Source organism: Eriocheir sinensis, chromosome 61, assembly GCF_024679095.1.
Source record: "Eriocheir sinensis breed Jianghai 21 chromosome 61, ASM2467909v1, whole genome shotgun sequence".
NCBI classification, from domain to species: domain Eukaryota; kingdom Metazoa; phylum Arthropoda; class Malacostraca; order Decapoda; family Varunidae; genus Eriocheir; species Eriocheir sinensis.
In genome coordinates, this window is record NC_066569.1 from 5,497,127 (window position 1) to 5,519,018 (window position 21,892).

At 41.8% G+C, this 21,892-nt stretch overlaps 2 protein-coding genes and 1 long non-coding RNA gene across 11 annotated transcripts in view; 2 read left to right on the plus strand and 1 right to left on the minus strand.

Moving 5' to 3' along the window:
- Positions 1 to 21,892, plus strand: part of LOC126986241 (arrestin domain-containing protein 3-like) — a 29,663-nt gene that overhangs the window by 5,442 nt on the left and 2,329 nt on the right. For 3 of the 5 annotated variants that reach the window (XM_050842212.1, XM_050842214.1, XM_050842215.1), the window contains exons 2-9: positions 534 to 650; positions 1,875 to 2,000; positions 2,788 to 2,999; positions 3,814 to 3,996; positions 4,896 to 5,078; positions 6,074 to 6,416; positions 7,275 to 7,403; positions 8,470 to 12,212. In XM_050842212.1, coding sequence (XP_050698169.1) covers positions 536 to 650; positions 1,875 to 2,000; positions 2,788 to 2,999; positions 3,814 to 3,996; positions 4,896 to 5,078; positions 6,074 to 6,416; positions 7,275 to 7,402 — 1,290 coding nt within the window. In that variant the 5' untranslated portion in view covers positions 534 to 535 and the 3' untranslated portion in view covers position 7,403; positions 8,470 to 12,212. Of the gene's footprint in view, positions 1 to 533; positions 651 to 1,874; positions 2,001 to 2,787; positions 3,000 to 3,813; positions 3,997 to 4,895; positions 5,079 to 6,073; positions 6,417 to 7,274; positions 7,404 to 8,469; positions 12,213 to 13,340; positions 13,451 to 20,643; positions 21,360 to 21,892 lie in introns of those variants that run through there. The other 2 variants (XR_007739444.1, XM_050842216.1) reach the window with 2 other exon arrangements.
- The window catches only part of LOC126986237 (uncharacterized), an 86,708-nt gene continuing 73,510 nt past the window's right edge, over positions 8,695 to 21,892 (plus strand). For 3 of the 4 annotated variants that reach the window (XM_050842206.1, XM_050842207.1, XM_050842209.1), the window contains exon 1: positions 11,981 to 12,225. In XM_050842206.1, coding sequence (XP_050698163.1) covers positions 11,981 to 12,225 — 245 coding nt within the window. Of the gene's footprint in view, positions 12,226 to 21,892 lie in introns of all 4 variants that reach the window. The other variant, XM_050842208.1, reaches the window with a different exon arrangement.
- On the minus strand, positions 12,865 to 15,123 carry LOC126986243 (uncharacterized). 2 transcript variants are annotated; one of them, XR_007739446.1, is made up of 4 exons: positions 14,351 to 15,123; positions 14,039 to 14,246; positions 13,347 to 13,840; positions 12,865 to 13,191 (listed from the first exon to the last, which is right to left on the minus strand). It is a non-coding gene; the product is annotated as an uncharacterized LOC126986243 (long non-coding RNA). The 2 variants fall into 2 exon arrangements; XR_007739445.1 differs by having other exon boundaries at positions 12,865 to 13,840.

A 21,892-nucleotide genomic window follows, 5' to 3' on the forward strand; every position in this document is an offset into this window, starting at 1 on the left:
TTTATTTAATTTATTATTTTTATTTTTTTACAGTTTTTTTAAAGGCTCAAAGACAAAAAAAGAAAACAATAATAAAAAAGCCTGCAAGCTATATTCTGCTCCTGCTTGGTTAGGTTAATTACATTAGGTCAGGCTAGGTTAATGTAGGTTGGGTTAGGTCAGACCAGATTAATGTTAGTTTGGTTAGATTGGTTATATTAGGTAAGTTAGGTTAGGTCAGGCTAGGTTAGAACTGGTCTGGTTAGGTTAAGTTAGGGCTAACTTAGAATTAGTCTGGTTAGGTCAGGTCATATCAATATTAGTGTGGTCAGATTGGTTATGTTAGGTAGGTTAGGTTAGGGCTAATTTAGAATTGGTCTGGTTAGGTCAGGTCAGGTCAATGGTAGTTTGGTGAGATTGGTTACGTTAGGTAGGTTAGGTTAAGTTAGGTTAGGTCATGCTAGGTTAGAACTGGTCTGGTTAGGTCAGGTCCAGTTAGGTTAGCTTTACCGTTCCATTTTCCTGACCTAATATGACCTCTTCTTCTTACACAGCAATGGGGTTCCCAATTTTTGAGATCGTTCTTGACCCTGAACAGCCCGTGTACGTCGCCGGGGCCGCTGTGAAGGGCTACCTCAGGGTGGCCACGAATGAGGAGATTGAGTGCAGAAGTGCGTAAGAAATGGCAGAGTTATGGCCTTTAGTTGATCGGTGAGGTGCTCGGTCTGTGTTTTTAAATTTTTTTGCAGCAAAGGAGACGGCTCAAGGGCAACAAAAAGAGTGCAGAGAGAAAAAAAAAATGCTACTCACTGTTCCCATAATAGACAAAAGTAGAGTGGCCAAGAGAGAGGTCAATTTTGGGTGGAGAAGTGTCTTGATAAACTCTTCTTGCTAAAAAAAAAAAGATAAAAAACGACTGCAATCGGCGAGGTGCTCAGTTCTGTCATGCAAAAAAGATAGATAAAAAAAGACTTAATTTCGTGAGGTAAGGTAAGGGTTCTAAATGGCCTTCAGTCAGTCAGCCAGTGAGGTGCAAAGTCTTGTCATGCTAAAAAAATAAATAAATAAGAAAAAGGTCTGCATTTAGTGAGGTGAAGTAAATGGCTTCTAAAAAATCAGATCATGTTTGTATTTTTCTTCTCAGGTCTCAAGGTGAATCGCAGCATTAGGTTAGGTTAGGTTAGGTTAGGTTCAGGTGAAAATCGGGTCCCAAAAGACAAAACAACAACATAAAAAAAAAAATCAGATGTATGTGTGTTTTTATTTCTCAGGTCTCAAGGTGAACTGCAGCATTAGGTTAGGTTAGGTTAGGTTAGGTTAGGTTCGGTAAGGTTAGGTTAGGTTCAGGTGAAAAACGGGGCCAAAAAACAAAACCACAACATTGAAAAGAAAATCAGATGTATGTTTTTTTTTTTCTCAGGTCTGAAGGTGAATCACAGCATTAGGTTTGGGTGAAAAATGGGTCCCAAAAAGTAAAACCACAACATTGAAAAGAAAATCAGATCATGTTTGTATTTTTCTTCTCAGGTCTCAAGGTGAATCGCAGCATTAGGTTAGGTTAGGTTAGGTTAGGGTGAAAATGGGTCCCCAAAACAAAACTGCCACATTAAAAAAAATCAGATGTATGTGTGTTTTTATTTCTCAGGTCGCAAGGTGAATTGCAGCATTAGGGTAGGTTAGGTTAGGTTAGGTTAGGGTGAAAAATGTGTCCTCAAAACAAAACTGCCACATTAAAAAAAATCAGATGTATGTGTGTTTTTATTTCTCAGGTCTCAAGGTGAATCGCAGCATTAGGGTAGGTTAGGTTAGGTTAGGTTAGGTTAGGATGAAAAGTGGGCCCCAAAAAACAAATCTGCCACATTAAAAAAATAAGATGTATATGTTTTTTTTCTCAGGTCTCAAGGTGTGGATTAAGGGCAAGGCCAAGGTGAAGTGGTCCAAGGGCAGCGGCAAGAACAGGCGGACTTACACGGCGGTAGAGCAGTACTTCCGCCAAGAGTCTCTTCTCTGGCAGGGAAGAGGTATGCATGTCTGGCTTGTTTTCATTTTTAAGAGACGAGTTGTGTCTTTTGTTGCTAATTTTTATTTTAATGTGATTTTAACACAACAGAAGACAAACTGAGGTGTGTTAAGAATGCAGTGCGGGTTCGAATCCCCATGTATGCTACCACCTGGGATTTTTCAGTCACCGCCGAGTGGCCTAAGACTACCCATATGCTGTCCTGAAAACCACCAATCAACCCGGACTCTAAAAGAAACCGTCCAAGTGAATCAAGAATGAGTTCTGGGGAGCAGAATGAGCCAAGCATAGATGGTGCCACTATAAAAATTGCCTTCACCATGATGGCGTGGCCCAACCACCAGGGCCCCGAAGAAAGCCCACCGGCGCTATAGGCGAACACATAAAGAAAAAAAGACTTTGATAGATTATGCATTACAGAGAGAGATATGGGTGTGCTATTATTATTATTATTATTATTATTATTATTATTATTATTATTATTATTATTATCTGTATGTACACTTAATTTATCTGTTTATTATTGTTTTTATGGCAGGGACTCGAACGTCGCTTCCTTTACTGTTAACACACACACACACACACACCAATATTATTTGCATTCATACCTCATGTTATTGTGTTTTTGCATATAGAAATCTTCATTCTCTCTCTCTCTCTCTCTCTCTCTCTCTCTCTCTCTCTCTCTCTCTCTCTCTCTCTCTCTCTCTCTCTCTCTCTCTCTCTCTGTCTAGATAATAGGGTCTGTGTGGTCTAAATATCTATGTAAATCTCTCTCTCTCTCCAAGACTCAGGTAACAGGTTCGGTGCTGGGAGTCGCAATTTCCCGTTTACTTTCATTCTGCCGAGTGACATCCCGTCATCCTTCACCTCCCCCAATGGCAGCGTGGTCTACAAGCTCAAGGCCGAGGCGGACCTACCCCTCAGATTCGACCAATCCACTCACAAGATGTTTTCCGTCAACTTCATGTATGATCTGAACCGGGACCCCTTAGCTGTGGTGAGTGAGTGTGTGTGTGTGTGTTTAATGAAGAGATTTTCTATTCTCTTTTTCTATTACTCCCTCAGTCCCACACGTCCTCTGGGTGTATGGAAACACACGAGAAATTAATCACAACAAGGAGAGGGCATTCCCCGGCTGCCTGACGGGAGAGCCATTCCTTACCGAGTCGGCCAAAGAGGTACCCCCCTGGCTAAGTGGGTTATGGGAGGCTCATTCATCAGGCATAGTCGCCGCACTACATGTGTGTGTGTGTAATTCACCACGGCCTGATCACGAGTTGGACTTGCTCTTGCCAGCAGGTACCCTCCCGACAAGAGAAGCTAGAGGAGAGGCACCATGGGAGCTGCTGCATGCAGATGACTTGGTAGTAAATGCAGAGACAGCAGAAGAAGTGAAAGAAAAGTTTATTAAATGGAAGGAAGGAATGGAGGAGAGAGGTTTGAAAATTAATATGGAAAAATCAAAGTACATGGTGACTGGAAAAGAAGCAAGAGAAAAGATTAAATCATGAAAATATCCATGTGGATGCTGTGGAAAGGGAGTAGGTGTAAATTCAGTCTTGTGCACATGTTGCAGGCAGTGGTGCCACCATAGATGCTCAGGCCTCAGAAATGTAAGAGGAGTGCAGAATTTTACATGCCCAGCTTGTGTAAACCAAGGCATGAACGTGGTTAGTCGTGCATAGAAAGCAGAGTATTTTCTTGTTGGTTGTACTTAGTTTGTAGCGTATGTAGTTATTAGTGTCGGAAATTGAGTCAGGTTATATTGAGGGCGCGTCAATACATCTACACCATCCGTCATCCTCCCGTAGAGACCGCTGATGATGGAGAAGGAGAAGACGGTGTGCTGCCTCTGCTGTGCCGATGGACCCATCCGCCTCACCATGCAGGCCCAGCGCTCCGGCTACGTCCCTGGCGAGAGTCTGGTAGTGGAGGGGGAGGTGATGAACGGCTCCTTCAGCACCATCAAGTACACCGAGATCAAGCTGGTGCAGGTGATGATGGTGGTGATGATAGTGATGGTGGTGGCGATTTTTTTTTTTTTTTTACAGCTAAGGAGACAGTTCAAGGGCAACAAAAAGAGTGCAGAGAAAAAAAAAGCCCGCCACTCACCTCTCAGATAATTAGTTCAACAGCTTAGATAATTAATTCAACAGTTAGTCAGATTATTAGTTAGTTAGTATGTTCTAAAATCGCCTTCACTATTCCGTTTCTTATCACGAGTCGACTTCAGATATAAGAGTTTTTTTTTCAGTGTTCCAAAAAGTAGAAAAAAATGTCTTACTGGGCTTTTGTTTATGAAGGTGAGCAGACACAGATAGGGATAATAGAAGAGGCAGTGGCAGGAAAGAAAGAAGGAGAATGCCCAAAAAGTATGGGACCAAAACAATAGCTAATGAGTCAACAGGATATATTGTTTTGGAATGTCGGTCTCTGCAGCTCTTGTTGACATGCATAGCCTACATTATGCAGTCTTCTTTTTAAACGTTATCCTCTCTACTGTTTACCGGCATAATTTATTGGTTCATATATATTTGCTTTAATCTCTTGTGTGTGTAATTTTACTCTCAATAGTGTGAGGTCTGAGGGATATGGATAAGAATAAATATAAAAGTAGATAGGAACAGATGAAGACAGGGAGGAGGAGAGGGCTGCTTAGCTTCTTTTTTTTATTTTTTAATGCAAAGGAAACTGCTCAAGGACGACAAAAAGTGTAGAGGAAAAAAAAAGGATGGAATCAGTATCTCAGGTCCCTTTTGTAACCTTGGTCTGTTTGGGGTTTTATTTCCACTGGTATCGTTCCCCTGATGTCACTTTCCATATTCTCTGTTCCCCTGATGTCACTTTCCATTTCCGTGTTCCCTGACGTCACCTTCCCTCTCTCCCTCGCCAGCAAATCACGCACATCGCCCGCAGCCACACCCACAAAGTGACCCGCACAGTGCAGCGCGTCTACCACCCCCAAGTGCCAACGGGCGGGAAGGATGTGTGGTCTTCAGTGCCGCTCCCCATACCCCCCGTGCCCGCCAGCCACCTCCATCACTGCAACCTCATCATGATTGACTACGCTTTGGTGGTGGGTCTGGGGTGTGGGGTTGACGGGAGGCTTTATATTTTTTTCATTTTTTTATTTTTTTACATCAGAGGACACGGCTTAAGGGCAATAAAAAGAGTACAAAAACAAAACCCCAATACTTGCCGCTCCTATAAAAGATAAAAGTAAAGAGTAGCCATAAGAGAGGTCGATTTCAGGAGTGAGAATTATTTCACCGTTCACTATTTACAGGAGAAGCACCAGTGGGTTTCGTTGCCCCCCCCCCCTCTTTAGTTTCCTTCTGCCTCCTTTGCTGAAAAATAAATAGAAACAGAAGGTTGATCAGCGTAATAGCCTTGTCCTTTCTCTTCCTGTACACCATTTCCTTACATTCCCTTCCCTTCCTTCCCGTTCTTTTCCCTTCCCTTCTCTTCCTATACACCATTTCCTTACATTCCCTTCCCTTCCTTCCCGTTCTTTTCCCTTCCCTTCTCTTCCTGTACACCATTTCCTTACATTCCCTTCCCTTCCTTCCCGTTCTTTTCCCTTCCCTTCTCTTCCTATACACCATTTCCTTACATTCCCTTCCCTTCCTTCCCGTTCTTTTCCCTTCCCTTCTCTTCCTATACACCATTTCCTTACATTCCCTTCCCTTCCATTTCCTTACATTCCCTTCCCTTCCTTCCTGTTCTTTTCCCTTCCCTTCTCTTCCTATACACCATTTCCTTACATTCCCTTCCCTTCCTTCCCGTTCTTTTCCCTTCCCTTCTCTTCCTATACACCATTTCCTTACATTCCCTTCCCTTCCCGTTCTTTTCCCTTCCCTTCTCTTCCTATACACCATTTCCTTACATTCCCTTCCCTTCCTTCCCGTTCTTTTCCCTTCCCTTCTCTTCCTATACACCATTTCCTTACATTCCCTTCCCTTCCTGTTCTTTTCCCTTCCCTTCTCTTCCTATACACCATTTCCTTACATTCCCTTCCCTTCCTTCCCTCCCTTCTCTTCCCCTTTTCACACCCATCTCTCACCCTTACAGCTGGTGGCTAAGCTCGGCACGTGTCGGAAAGCTAAAGTCCTCGCCCCTGTTATCATCGGGACGCTGCCTCTCCGCGGGACCTACTCCACCTTCCGCACCTCTGGCCCCACAGAGGTCGGCGGCACGGCCCTCGCCACCTCCATCAGACGCAGCCCCAGCCCGCACCACCCATCCGCTCTGTCGCCGATTCCACCCCACGGCCCCTTCGCCCCCTCCGCCCCCTTCCACCAGCCGCCTCAAGCCATACCCTCGGCCCCACCACCTGTCCCACAACATGGCCTGTACACCGACCCCCCGCCGCCCTACACCGCCAGCCTCCTCCCTGATGAATATGCCGACGTCCGTGAGTGTTGCGGTGTTGTTGTGGTGTTATGGTGTTGTGATTTTTTTTTTTTTCACAACAAAGGAGACGGCTCAAGGGCAACAAAAAGAGTGTAGAGAGAAAAAGCTCTTTGTTGAATGTGAAATCAGAACCAGTTAAAAGAGCTAAGGCAGAGTGGAGGTGTGTTAACATTTCAATTGGATTTTTTTATTGATTTTGGAATTTGTATATTTTTTTTCTTTTTCTTGTGTATGTTATAAAATCCTAAAAAAAATGTGCTAAATGGATTACTTTTTTGGGTTACTTTACTTACTTTTCCAAGGGTTACTACTACTACTACTACCACCTACTTTTCTAACTCTAATGTAATGTTTTCCATAAGACTCGGAGAATTAAACGTAGACACACTTTCTTTTTCAGTGTTTCCGAAAGTGACACTCGACAATTTTTTCTCCATTTTTCTCTTTTAACCCTCGCTCTCTTTACCCCCCCTCACCCCCCCTTCCAAACCAAACGTAGAACAATTTCTTTTTTAGTTTTAGTGTTTCCGAGAGTGATACCGTTTTTCTTTTTTTCTCTTTACCTTCGCTCTCTTTTCCCCCCTCAGCCCCCCATGGCCCCCCTACCAAACCAAATGTAGGCACAATTTTTTTTTTAGTTTTAGTGTTTCCTAGAGTGATACTGACAATTTTTTTTCCATTTTTCTCTCTTTTAACCTTTGCTCTCTTTTCCCCCCCTTCCCTCACCCTCCCATAGCCCCCTACCATACCAAACCCAGACACAATTTCTGTTCTAATTTTAGTGTTTCCGAGTGTGATACCGACAACTTTTTTTAACCTTCTCTTGTCTTTTTCCCCCCTCTCCCCCCACCCCTCATAGCTCCCCCCTCCTATTCGTCCTGTGCCTTCAGTGGAGGGGCGCGCGGAGGTGATGGTGGTGGCAGCGATGAGTCCGATGACGAGGGTGGATTCGCGCCTCGGTACTTCACCTACCCAACCATTGCTTAGGGTGAGGTGATGTATGTTATGTTATGTTATGAAAGGTTATGTTATGTTATGTCATGAAAGGTTATGTTATGTCATGAAAGGTTATGTTATGTTATGTCATGAAAGGTTATGCTATGTTATGCAAGGTTATGTTATGTTATGAGAGGTTATGTTATGTAAGGTTATGCTATGTTATGCAAGGTTATGTTATGGTATGAAAGGTTATGTTATGTTATGGAATGTTATGTTATGAAAGGTTATGTTATGTTATGAGAGGTTATGTTATGTTATGAGAGGTTATGTTATGTTATGTTATGCTTTGTTATGAAAGGTTATGTTATGTTATGTTATGCTTTGTTATGAAAGGTTATGTTATGTTATGAAAGGTTATATTATGTTATGAAAGGTTATGTTATGTTATGAAAGGCTATGTTATGGTATGTTGTGAAAGGTTATGTTATGTTATGAAAGGTTATATTATGTTATGTTATGAAAGGCTATGTTATGTTATGAGAGGTTATGTTATGTTATGCTATGTTATGAAAGGTTATGTTATGTTATGAAAGGTTATGTTATGTTATGTTATGAGAGGTTATGTTTTGAAAGGTTATTGTTATGTTATGTTATGAAAGATGTTATGTTATGTTATGAAAGGTTATGTTATGTTATGTACTTATTTATTTGTTTATACAGTAGTGGGAGAGTTGATGTTATGTTATTTATTATGTTACCATTTATTTATTTATTTATCTTTACAGTAGAGGAGGTTAGGTTCGGCTAGATTATGTTAGGTATGTTATTATTTGCTTATGTGGACAGCAGAGGGAAGGTTAGGTTAGGTTAGGTAGTTGATGACATATTTACTTATCTGTCAATTTATACAGTTGAGGAGGTTAGGTTAGGCTATCATCATCATCATCATCGTTTAACATCCATTTATTCCCTATGGTGGGGTTGGGCGGGATATGAGCCTCCTCCACTGTTGCCGGTCCATAGCCATTTCTTCCGTGATGTTCAGCCTCCTCATATCCTCCTCCACCACCTTTCTCCACATCTTCCTTGGATTATTTATTTATTTATTTTTACAGTGCTCCTTCCTGCCCCCCCCAGCCCTGAAGACCCCCCCCACGGCAGCCCCCACCAACATGCAACACACCCCGGCTAACGCAACACAGTACCATCCAACACTACCTCATCCACGACATCCGCTGCGAGTGACGAAGGAAGGGTGAGGCATCAAGCTCGCCATCCAACACTGTCTCATCCACGACATCCGCTGCGAGTGACGAAGAACGAACTATCATTGCCATCCAACACTACCTCATCCACGACATCCGCTGCGGGTGACGAAGAACGAACTAACATTGCCATCCAACACTACCTCATCCATGTCCTTGTCGCGGGTGAATGGGGAAGACTGAGGCATGGAGCAACACATCTCTGCCATCCAGTACAACCTCATCCACGACATCCAATGTGGGTGAAGAAGGAAAAACTGTAGAGTAGAGCTCACCCAAATGGACCAACACTGCCATCCAACTCCACCTCATCCATGTCCTCCAGTGTGGGTGACGGTGGAAGGCTTAGGCGTGATCACCCAACAGGACCAATGTTACTAAAGGGACCTGAGATTCTACTACTACGATTACTTTCACATACTTTTGTAACTCTAATGTAATGTTTTCCGTAAGACTCTGAGAACTAAACATTGACACACTTTCTTTTTTAGTGTTTCCGAGAGTGACACGGACAGTTTTTTGACAAGTAAGCAACCCTCTCCTCTGTTCTTCCTTGTCTTCACCTGTTGCTAGTTATCATATTTCTCTATAAGTCTCTTCGGCGACCAAGAAAATCGAATAGGAAAGATTACATTGTTATCCGCTTGTCTGAACTACTCTACACTGTACCAAAGAAAGCATAATAATCAAGTTTGATGTTCGGGTAGCTCTGAGGGTTGGCGTAGAATTGTGTGATGAGAAATTAAGGTTCCGGTGTCTGTATGTAGGGAAAGATATATGCTGCTGTGTCTTGGTATGATATTTGAAAGTGTAGAAGTAGTAGATAAATGTAGAGTTAGCAGTAGTAATAGTGATACAATTCTGGCTTATTCTCTTTACTAGTATGTAGAGAGAGATATGTGCTAATGTTCCTTGGTGTGAAAATTGGAAGTGCAGAAGTAGTAGATCTAGAATTAGCAGTATTAATAACGATATAGTTCTGGGCTATTCTCGTTACTATTTTGGAGAGAGATATACGTTACTGTTTCTCGGTGTGATACAGACATACCTCAGTTCACAAGCTTGATTCATTCCGTAATTTCGCTCGCACCAAAAAAATCTTAAGCGAGTAGCGGGCTTTTTTTTAGTTTCCTTTTTTTGTGCCCTTGAGCTATTTCCTTTGTTGTAAAAAAAAAAGAACGCTCACTTTAGCACTGAGAACATGAAGGTCGCATTCTAGAACACAAACGCAAGCGGAGACGAGCGCGCGGGTGCCACCTTTGCGAGTGTACAACGCAGACCGAGACCCCAATCCCGCTGTTTTCCGCTCTGAGCGCTCCCGTCTTGCAGCGAACAAAGGGAACTCACACTCGCGCCTTCAACTTGTGCAAACAGGATGCTCGTTCACCAGGGCTTGTTTTTTTCTCTGCGCTCTTTTTGTTGCCCTTGAGCCATCTCCATCGCTGAAAAAATAAAAAAATAAAAATCACCGCTCGTAAACGAAGGCATTTTAAGTGATATTTTTATGCTCGTAAACCAAAACACTCGTAAAGTAAGGCACTTGTAAACCGAGGTATTACTGTATTTGTAAGTGCAGAAGTTGTGGATGTAGAATTAGTGTTAGTAATAGTGGTTGCATATTTTCATACACCCTAACAGTATAGCCAACCCAAGCTGCCCTCCCCTTCCCTAACAGTATAGCCAACCCAAGCTGCCCTCCCCTTCCCTAACAGTATAGCCAACCCAAGCTGCCCTCCCTTCCCCTAACAGTATAGCCAACCCAAACTGCCCTCCCCTCCCCTAACAGTATAGCCAACCCAAGCTGCCCTCCCCTCCCCTAACAGTATAGCCAACCCAAGCTGCCCTCCCCTTCCCTAACAGTATAGCCAACCCAAGCTGCCCTCCCCTCCCCTAACAGTATAGCCAACCCAAGCTGCCCTCCCCTTCCCTAACAGTATAGCCAACCCAAGCTGCCCTCCCCTTCCCTAACAGTATAGCCAACCCAAGCTGCCCTCCCCTCCCCTAACAGTATAGCCAACGCAAGCTGCCCTCCCCTTCCCCTAACAGTATTGCCAACCCCATCTATCCATCCCTCCCCCTCCAGTAACATATTTTCATGCACCCTAACAGTATAGCCAACCCCAGCTGTCCATCCCCTCCCTTTCCCTTGTCGTTCCATGAATATTGAAGACTTTATATATATAGTAATGAATTTTTGGATGGACGAAAGACTAAAGTACCTGATATATACGATAATCGAGACTTGTATTTCCTTGTGTCCTTAGGGTGCTGTCGAGAGGTAATGTTTGTGCCTTGTGGGATGAAAAATAATGAAAAAATGTGTATGATAATTAAATGTTTTTGCTAGTGTTACAACCACTACTACTACTACTACTACTACTACTACTACTACTACTACTACTACTACTACTACTACTACTACTACTGCTACTACAACACATAAGTTAATACTCCTTATGCATTTAAATACTCAGGATAAAAGATTATTACATCAAGTATATACAAAATAGAGAAAAAAATAGCTTCTTGTGAATTTATATTACTTCTTATCGTTTTTCCGTCGCCCTAATGGTCAGTCTTTTTGTAGTCATCGGCAAGGCAGCGATTAGAAGGCTTGTTTTGTATTCTCGTTTATTTTTGCCCGTGAGGTAATTCGTTCACCGTATAAAGAGAACGTGACGAATCTTCCATGAATATTAGGGTCACATGGCTTTGTGTGTGTGTGTGGGATTTGGCTCATGACTGGAATGTTGTGAACTCAATCCTGGGCCACGGGGATGAAATGCACTCTCTTAAGTATAGTTTTTTTGGGGTGCGTTTTAATTCACCGTGTCCGTAAACGCTTTCAAACTCGAGATTAATCCTAAGACAGCGGCAGTTATTGATCAGCAGCTCCCCAAAATGAAAAAAACTGTTGCCAGATCTTTTAATTGTTGTATTGTTAGTTTTCGTCAGCTTTAATGTGGCTGATTTGTCCTTCATGATCTGTTTTTCAAGGCGTGGTTGGTCTGTTTCGTTGATTTTTCATGTTTTACGCCTGATTTTTTAATATGTCAACATAATGCCTTCTTCTTAAATATCGTATTAGTCTTTCGTCTGCAATACAGTCGCTGATTTGCCCTTTTTAACCTGTTTTTCAAGGCGTGGTGAGTCGGTTTTGTTGATTTTTCTTATATGACTTTTTGCGAAGAGTTTTTAATATGTCAACTTAATGCCTTCTTTTTAAATATCGTGTTAGTCTTTCGTGTGCAATACTGTCGCTGATCTGCCCTTTTTAACCTGTTTTTCAAGGCGTGGTTAGTCGGTTTTGTTGATTTTTCTTACATGACTTTTTATGACGAGTTTTTAATATGTCAAGCTTATGCCTACTTTTCTAAATCTCGTGTTAGTTTTCGTTAACAATAATGTCGCTTTCTCTGCCTCTGTGGTGGATGGTGGAGTGTTTCCCATGTGGTATTGGTGTGCTGGATATCCCTTCACTGGTAGCCTGGTAACATACACTCCCAGGTCTTTCTCTGCCTCTGTGGTTGATAGTGGAGTGTTTCCCATGTGGTATTGGTGTGCTGGATATCCCTTCACTGGTAGCCTGGTAACATACACTCCCCGGTCTTTCTCTGCCTCTGTGGTGGATGGTGGAGTGTTTCCCATGTGGTATTGGTGTGCTGGATATCCCCTCCCAAGGTGCAGGACTTTACATTTTTCTTTGCATCTTCTGTAGCTTGGTGATGTCTTCTGGTAGGAAATCCGCAGCCATGGGGTTAAAGAATCGGGCTTATAATTCATTACGTGCTTGTTATGCTGTGCCTTTGTGTGTGTGTGTGTGTGTGCTAAATCACTTATTGTAATTAAACTTTTTACTTATATATAGTTTAATAGTAAATAATAATGTGTATGTGTGTGTGTGTGTGTGTGGAAAATGACTTAACATTATTCAGATTTTTACTTATATTGATAAAAAATAATACTGTTTAATCATGAATAATAATGTTAGTGTGTGTGTGTGTGTGTGTGTGTGTGTATGTGTAATTTTAAGGTACTTATAGCATTTGTATTGTTAAGCATTTATCTGATTTACATTAATTTATTTAGATTTACATAGATTTAAATAGATTTACATAGATATTCAAACCACACAGAGCCTATGGTCCTGACTAGGTGCTCTGTCTTTAACCTAAGTGAAATTATATTAATCAAATGATACTGACACTTGCATTTCTACTTTAGTAAATATTAAGGTGAAGGAAGTGTCGGCCAAGCTTGTTTTTAACCCGGTAGCAGCGACGGGCCAAATTTTTGCCATAATATAAACCCCCCAAAATAGATGATGCATAAACTGATCACAAATGTGTTGATATATATATTTTGAAATGGTTTGCGTGAGTGATGATTTTTGTCATTTTCTCGCTTAGAGGGACCTTTAACCCAGTAGCAGTGACGGGCCAAATTTTTGCCATAATATAACTGCCCCCCAAAATAGATGATGCATGAACTGATCACAAATGCGTTGATATATATATTTTGAAATGGCTTGCGTGAGTGATGATTTTTTCTCATTTTCTCGCTTAGAGGGACCTTTAACCCGGTAGCAGCGACGGGCCAAATTTTTGCCATGATATAAACCCCCCAAAATAGAGGATGCATGAACTGATCACAAATGTGTTGATATATATATTATGAAATGGTTTGCGTGAGTGATGATTTTTTTCATTTTTCTCGCTTAGAGGGACCTTCAAGAAACATGATCCCCGCAGCTACCAGGTTAAAGAAGTCAATCGTGCTGCACTGGACCAATGAGGGCGGGAGTTTGTTCCATTCTCGCGCTACAACGTTGGTGAGGAGAAATTTGGTGCAGTCTGAATTTACTTGTTTACACTTAAGTTTTCTTTCAGTATTTCTCGCTCGGAACGTGTCGTCGATCGTAAACAATTCATGTATTTGAAGTCTGGTACCAAAGACAAACGTAATCCCTTATATACTCGGATTATATGGATCGTATTATAAAACATTCCGTCGCCCAAGTTCACATATTTGACATGGCTTTCGCAGGATTTGTGAGCATTTCCAGGGATAGTTTTATAACCCTGGTGGTAGTGTGACCCCTCCTCCGTACCATGAAGCTAAGAAACACATATTTAACATGGCTTTCGCAGGAGTTGTGGGCATTTCCAGGACCAGTTTTATGACCCTGGTGGTAGTTTGACCCTTTCTCTGTACCATGAACCTAAGAAACACATATTTAACATGGCTTTCTTAGGAGTTGTGGGCAGTTCCAGGGACAGTTTTATGACCCTGGTAGTTTGACCTTTCTCTGTACCATGAACCTAAGAAACACATATTTAACATGGGTTAGGAGTTAGGCAGTTCCAGGGACAGTTTTATGACCCTGGTGGTAGTTTGACCCTTTCTCTGTACCATGAACCTAAGAAACACATATTTAACATGGCTTTCGTAGGAGTTGTGGGCAGTTCCAGGGACAGTTTTATGACCCTGGTGGTAGTTTGACCCTTTCTCTGTACCATGAACCTAAGAAACACATATTTAACATGGCTTTCGTAGGAGTTGTGGGCAGTTCCAGGGACAGTTTTATGACCCTGGTGGTAGTTTGACCCTTTCTCTGTACCATGAACCTAAAAAACACATATTTAACATGGCTTTCGTAGGAGTTGTGGGCAGTTCCAGGGACAGTTTTATGACCCTGGTGGTAGTTTGACCCTTTCTCTGTACCATGAACCTAAGAAACACATATTTAACATGGCTTTCGTAGGAGTTGTGGGCAGTTCCAGGGACAGTTTTATGACCCTGGTGGTAGTTTGACCCTTCCTCTGTACCATGAACCTAAAAACACACTCAGGAAAACCCGATTGACCTCCTTTTTGGCCTTCAGAAATAGAGCTGATGTGAGAAGCGGAACTGTCTTATAATGCCGACCTGTGTCTCATGATAATTGATTCTCCCTTTACTTAATACTCTTGAGTCTCCGGCGTAATAATGTTATTGAGTTTGTGATTTGTTGCCTTTGTATTCTACTGTAAGAGGTTGTAAGCTAAGCCATATATGCATTGCTTTCTCTCTTTCTCTCTCTCTCTCTCTCTCTCTCATATAAATTTGTGCAATCTCGTGAGTGAAGATTTATTCTCTCTCTCTCTCTCTCTCTCTCTCTCTCTCTCTCTCTCTCTCTCTCTCTCTCTCTCTCTCTCTCTCTCTCTCTCTCTCTCTCTCTCTCTCTCTCTCTCTCTCTCTCTCTCTCTCTCTCTCTCTCTCTCGCTTATATAAATTTGTGCAATCTCGTGAGTGAAGAAGTATTATAGTTTATCCAATCATGTATTTGTGTATTATTTGACTTCTTTTTTATTGTTTATACTTAGTGGAATGAGAAGTAAATATGTGCAATAAACTAGTTAGCTGTTTGCACTTAAATGTTTATGGATAGTTTTGATCAGTATAAAGGGAAAGAATAAGGATGTTGAACGATTGATAATGATAATAATAAGAGAAAGAAAGAGAAGGAGAAGAAGAATTAAGGAGAAAGAGAAGGAGGAGGAGAAGATGAAAAAGAGGAAAAAAAGAACAAGAAGAAAGAAGGAGGAGAAGAAGAAAAAGAAGTAGTAGAGGATAGAGAGGAAGAAGGAGAGAAGAGAAAAAGGAGAAAGATGAAGAAAGAAAAGGAGAAAGAGAAGGAGGAGGAGAAGATGAAAAAGAAGAAAAAACAAAAAGAAGAAAGAAGGAGGAGAAGAAGAAAAAGAAGAAGTAGTAGAGGATAGAGAGGAAGAAGGAGAGAAGAGAAGAAAGAGAAGGAGAAGAAGAACTAAGAGAAGATAAAAAAGAAGAAAAAAAGAACAAGAAGAAGAAGAAAGAAGGAGGAGAAGAAGAAAAAGAAGAAGTAGTAGAGGATAGAGAGGAAGAAGGAGAGAAGAGAAGAAAGAGAAGGAGAAGAAGAACTAAGAGAAGATAAAAAAGAAGAAAAAAACAAAAAGAAGAAGAAAGAAGGAGGAGAAGAAGAAAAAGAAGTAGTAGAGGATAGAGAGGAAGAAGGAGAAAGACGAAGAAAGAAAAGGAGAAAGAGAAGGAGGAGGAGAAGATGAAAAAGAAGAAAAAAACAAAAAGAAGAAAGAAGGAGGAGAAGAAGAAAAAGAAGTAGTAGAGGATAGAGAGGAAGAAGGAGAGAAGAGAAGAAAGAGAAGGAGAAGAACTTTAGAGAAGATGAAAAAGAAGAAAAAAAGAAGAAGAAAGAGAAGGAGGAGAGGAAGAAAAAGAAGAAGTAGTAGAGGATAGAGAGGAAGGAGAGAAGAGAAGAAAGAGAAGGAGAAGAACTTAAGAGAAGATGAAAAAGAAGAAAAAAAGAAGAAGAAAGAGAAGGAGGAGAGGAAGAAAAAGAAGAAGTAGTAGAGGATAGAGAGGAAGAAGGAGAGAAGAGAAGAAAGAGAAGGAGAAGAAGAACTAAGAGAAGATAAAAAAGAAGAAAAAAAGAACAACAAGAAGAAGAAAAAGAAGTAGTAGAGGATAGAGAGGAAAAAGGAGAGAAGAGAAGAAGGAGAAAGACGAAGAAAGAAAAGGAGAAAGAGAAGGAGGAGGAGAAGATGAAAAGGAAGAAAAAAACAGAAAGAATAAAGAAGGAGGAGAAGAAGAAAAAGAAGTAGTAGAGGATAGAGAGGAAGAAGGAGAGAAGAGAAGAAAGAGAAGGAGAAGAACTTAAGAGAAGATGAAAAAGAAGAAAAAAAGAACAACAAGAAGAAGAAAGAAGGAGGAGAAGAAGAAAAAGAAGAAGTAGTAGAGGATAGAGAGGAAGAAGGAGAGAAGAGAAGAAAGAAAAGGAGAAGAACTTAAGAGAAGATGAAAAAGAAGAAAAAAAGAAGAAAAAGAAGAAGAAAGAGAAGAAGGAGGACATGAAAAAGAAGAAGTAGTAGAGGATAGAGAGGAAGAAGGAGAGAAGAGAAGAAAGAGAAGGAGAAGAAGAACTAAGAGAAGATAAAAAAAAAGAAAAAAAGAACAACAAGAGGAAGAAAGAAGGAGGAGAAGAAGAAAAAGAAGAAGTAGTAGAGGATAGAGAGGAAGAAGGAGAGAAGAGAAGAAAGAGAAGGAGAAGAATTAAGGAGGAAGAGAAGATGAAAAAGAAGAAAAAAAGAAGAAAAAGAAGAAGAAAGAGAAGGAGGAGAAGAAGAAAAAGAAGAAGTAGTAGAGGATAGAGAGGAAGAAGGAGAGAAGAGAAGAAAGTGAAGGAGAAGAACTAAGAGAAGATAAAAAAGAAGAAAAAAAGAACAAGAAGAAGAAAGAAGGAGGAGAAGAAGAAAAAGAAGAAGTAGTAGAGGATAGAGAGGAAGAAGGAGAGAAGAGAAGAAGGAGAAAGAAGAAGAACTAAGAAGAAGAAGGAGGAGGAGAAGAAGAGGAAACATTACAAAAGATCATTAACTACTAAATATCTTGGGGCTTGACTTCTAAGCGACATAATCAAACAAATAAAAAAAAATCAGCTTAGAGAAAAGAAAAAGGAAATCCCCCCCCTTCCCCTCCCCTCCCCATGAAGACATCACTGGGGAACTCTTGTTTGAAAATGAATATATTGAAGAAACAAAAAGAACAGGGCAGAAATTTTGGATAATGATTTAATGCCAGAAGGTTAAGTTAAGTAATATGGAATGAACACAATCACAAAAGTAGGTTAAGTATTGTAAGTAATTAAGTGTCTTCCTCCGACCGTAAGTAATTAAGTGTGTCTTTCTTCGACCGCTAGACTTCCGCATTCCGTGACATATTTTTTGAACGTCTACGAGAGAAAAAAGGAAAGAAAGAGGAAAACAACAGACCTAGTGCCGTTACAAAGAGTAAATTCCCAACAATCAACACCTCAGTCACTCCTCGTTGTTAAGCTCTCCAGATCAAGTTCAAGACCATGATCAGGAGGCCGAAGGGGTATGTCTGTCTATTATTACTGTTTTTAGGGCATTTTTCGTGTCTCCCTTTATGTCCTTTTTATATATTAACCCCCTGGGGCTTGCATTTACCCTGGGAACTTCAACAATGGAGGGAAAAGGGGGGAAAGAGGTAAAATATGGGGTTAAGTAAGAGGAGGGGAGACGTGGGTTACCGGGTGATGGTATATTTTTTCTTATTTTTTGTGTTTTAATGTGTTTTTACGATGCGTCTGTGTGTGTTCTGTTGTGTAAATGTGCTCAAATGTTTTCTGGTTTTTATTATCACCCCGGGGAGCATGGCAGGGGAGGGGAAAGGGGAGGAAAGTGGCTAAGTAAGGGAAGGGAGAAAGGGACTGGGTGTTTTTTTGCTTTATTTTTGTGTTTTAATGTGTTTTTACGATGTGTCTGTGTGTGTTCTGTTGTGTAAATGTGCTCAAGTGATAGGTTACTGTTTTGGTGGAGATAGGTTACTGTTTTGGTGGTGATAGGTTACTATTTTGGTGGTGATAGGTTACTATTTTGGTGGTGATAGGTTACTATTTTGGTGGTGATAGGTTACTATTTTGGTGGTGATAGGTTACTATTTTGGTGGTGATAGGTTACTATTTTGGTGGTGATAGGTTACTATTTTGGTGGTGATAGGTTACTATTTTGGTGGTGATAGGTTACTATTTTGGTGGTGATAGGTTACTATTTTGGTGGTGATAGGTTACTATTTTGGTGGTGATTGGTTACTATTTTGGTGGTGATAGGTTACTATTTTGGTGGTGATAGGTTACTATTTTGGTGGTGATAGGTTACTATTTTGGTGGAGATAGGTTACTATTTTGGTGGAGATAGGTTACTATTTTGGTGGTGATAGGTTACTATTTTGGTGGTGATAGGTTACTATTTTGGTGGTGATAGGTTACTATTTTGGTGGTGATAGGTTACTATTTTGGTATTGATAGGTTACTATTTTGGTGGTGATAGGTTACTATTTTGGTGGAGATAGGTTACTATTTTGGTATCGATAGGTTACTGTTGTAGTGGCATCAGGTTATGGTTTTTGTGGCAATAGGGTGCCACTGTTTTGGTGGTGATAAGTTGCTATCCTGATTGCTTAGTGATTGTCAAAACAGCAATAGAGATGCCTCACAGACATTAGTAGAGAATGTGAACAAAAGTCAGCCTGGCCAAGCTGGTAGTTGGTCATTTTTTTCTGGTGGCCCTTGAGTGAATTATAATAAAAAGATTACAAGAGAGTGCTGCCTCTCACCAAGGAGGAGCTGGGGCACACAGTTGTTCGGCCCATAGATACAAGGAAACGATAAAGCCATCCTCTGAGGTGCGCATGATTGTATTATGAATGACTGATTCTGTTGGTGTGTGGTGTCTTGGCCCTAACACAGCACTGCCGCTAACACCCACTAAGCTACATGTATTCCCCTTATCACCATTCCCTGTCCTCTCCCCTCATTGTCAATTGTATTATGAATGACTGATTCTGTTGGTGTGGTGTCTCGCCCTAACACAGCACTGCCGCTAACACCCACTAAGCTACATGTATTCCCCTTATCACCATTCCCTGTCCTCTCCCCTCATTGTCAATTGTATTATGAATGACTGATTCTGTTGGTGTGTGGTGTCTCGGCCCTAACACAGCACTGCCGCTAACACCCACTAAGCTACATGTATTCCCCTTATCACCACTCCTGTCCTCCCCTCATTGTCAATTGTATTATGAATGACTGATTCTGTTGGTGTGTGGTGTCTCGGCCCTAACACAGCACTGCCGCTAACACCCACTAAGCTACATGTATTCCCCTTATCACCACTCCCTGTCCTCTCCCCTCATTGTCAATTGTATTATGAATGACTGATTCTGTTGGTGTGTGGTGTCTCGGCCCTAACACAGCACTGCCGCTAACACCCACTAAGCTACATGTATTCCCCTTATCACCACTCCCTGTCCTCTCCCCTCATTGTCAATTGTATTATGAATGACTGATTCTGTTGTGTGGTGTCTCGGCCCTAACACAGCACTGCCGCTAACACCCACTAAGCTACATGTATTCCCCTTATCACCATTCCCTGTCCTCTCCCTTCATTGTCAATTGTATTATGAATGACTGATTCTGTTGGTGTGTGGTGTCTCGGCCCTAACACAGCACTGCCGCTAACACCCACTAAGCTACATGTATTCCCCTTATCACCACTCCCTGTCCTCTCCCCTCATTGTCAATTGTATTATGAATGACTGACTCTGTTGGTGTGTGGTGTCTCGGCCCTAACACAGCACTGCCGCTAACACCCACTAAGCTACATGTATTCCCCTTATCACCATTCCCTGTCCTATCCCTTCATTGTCAATTGTATTATGAATGACTGACTCTGTTGGTGTGTGGTGTCTTGGCCTTAACACAGCACTGCCGCTAACACCCACTAAGCTACATGTATTCCCCTTATCACCACTCCCTGTCCTCTCCCCTCATTGTCAATTGTATTATGAATGACTGTTTCTGTTGGTGTGTGGTGTCTCGGCCCTAACACAGCACTGCCGCTAACACCCACTAAGCTACATGTATTCCCCTTATCACCATTCCCTGTCCTCTCCCCTCATTGTCACCTGTCTCCGCCTCTTTTTATCTTCACCTTTTCATCTTTTTATCTTATCACACCTCTCCTCCCAAAATTGACCTCTCTTTTGGCCACTCCTCTTAACTCTTTCATAGGAGTAGTGATTTGCAGGCTTTTTTTTTTTTGTTATTGTTTTCTTTTCTTTTTATGCCCTTGAGCTGTTTCCTTTACTGTAAAAAAAAAAAAACTTCTAACCTTCCCCTCCTTTATCCATGACTGTCACCCTGATATCACCACCTCCACCCCTTCACCCCCATCATCACCTCTCTATCTTCGCCCTCTATAACCTTCCCCTCTTTCACCCATCACCACCACCTCTACACCCCTTATAATCCTCCCCTCATTCACCCCTTGCCCTTCACTTCCCCTCACCTCCTCTTCACTTTTCACACCCTTCCCCCTCCTTCACCCCTCACCACACCCTTTCCCCCTCCTTCACCCCTCACCACCACCTCCCCCCCTTCCTTCCCCTCTCACCATCGCCTCCCACCACCAGGGTAACGGGCGTGCAGCTGGCAGTGGTCACCTTCATCGGCATACTGGGTGGTGTCTACATCTGGAAGCCTCTCCTCATCAAGTTCAACTCCGACCCCAACAACCCTGCAAATGCAACTCCAAACCTGCAGCCCAAGTGAAGCCTCACCAAACCTACACACACCTGAAAACTTGCCTCCACACCTGTAAATACACATCCACAGCCCATTTGAAGCCTTGCCAAACCTACACACACCTGAAAACTTGCCTCCACACCTGTAAATACACATCTGCAGCCCAGTTGAAGCCTTGCCACACCTACACACACCTGAAAACTTGCCTCCACACCTGTAAATACACATCCACAGCCCAGTTGAAGCCTTGCCAAACCTACACACCTGCAAAACTCACTCCTACACCTGTAAATACACACTTGAGTGATATAACGACACACACAAACAGACACACACACACACACTTACACACCTGCAAATACCTGAAGAAATATTTACACACATCGCTACGGAGATAGAAAAGTACACACACGCACACACACACACACACACACACACACATACAGAAAAGTCATCCATCATCTGCCCATTTATTGAAGGTTGAAAAGGACTGACATTTCAACACCACCACCACCACCTCCACCACCACCACCACCACCACCACCACCATGAAGTTCCCGCTCCTCTCTACCTCTCTCGCCGCCTCGGTCATCATTGTTTTTGGGTGTGTATTAACCTCATTGTGTTTAACTATCGTCTAAATACATTAAATTAGTCCAGAACCTCCCTTCCCTCCCCCCCTTTTTTTAACAACAAATGAAATGGCTCTTGTTTTCATTTCCAGGGATAGTTTTGTGACCTCCCTCCTCCCTTAATGTAACGCTGAGTCAAATATTTGCTTCCTCTCTTTCCCCCCTCTCCTTTATCACTTAATTCTTCTCTTATTTTCGTTTTTTCCTTCCAGCATTCTTCACACTTTTTCTCCTCTCATTCTCTCTCTTGTTTTCATTTCCAGGGGTAGTTTTTCTCTCTCTCCATTCTCTCTCTCTCCCTTTTATCACTCACTCTAATCTTTCTCGTATTTTCTCTGATTTTTCCTCTAACATTCTTCACTCTTTTTCTCCTCTCATTCTCTCTCTTGTTTCCATTTCCAGGGGTAGTTTTATGACCCTGACGGTAACTTGACCCTTCCTCTGTACTGTGAGCCTAACGAAACCTCTTGTAAACATCTTAATCCTCTTCTAAACCTCTTACTCC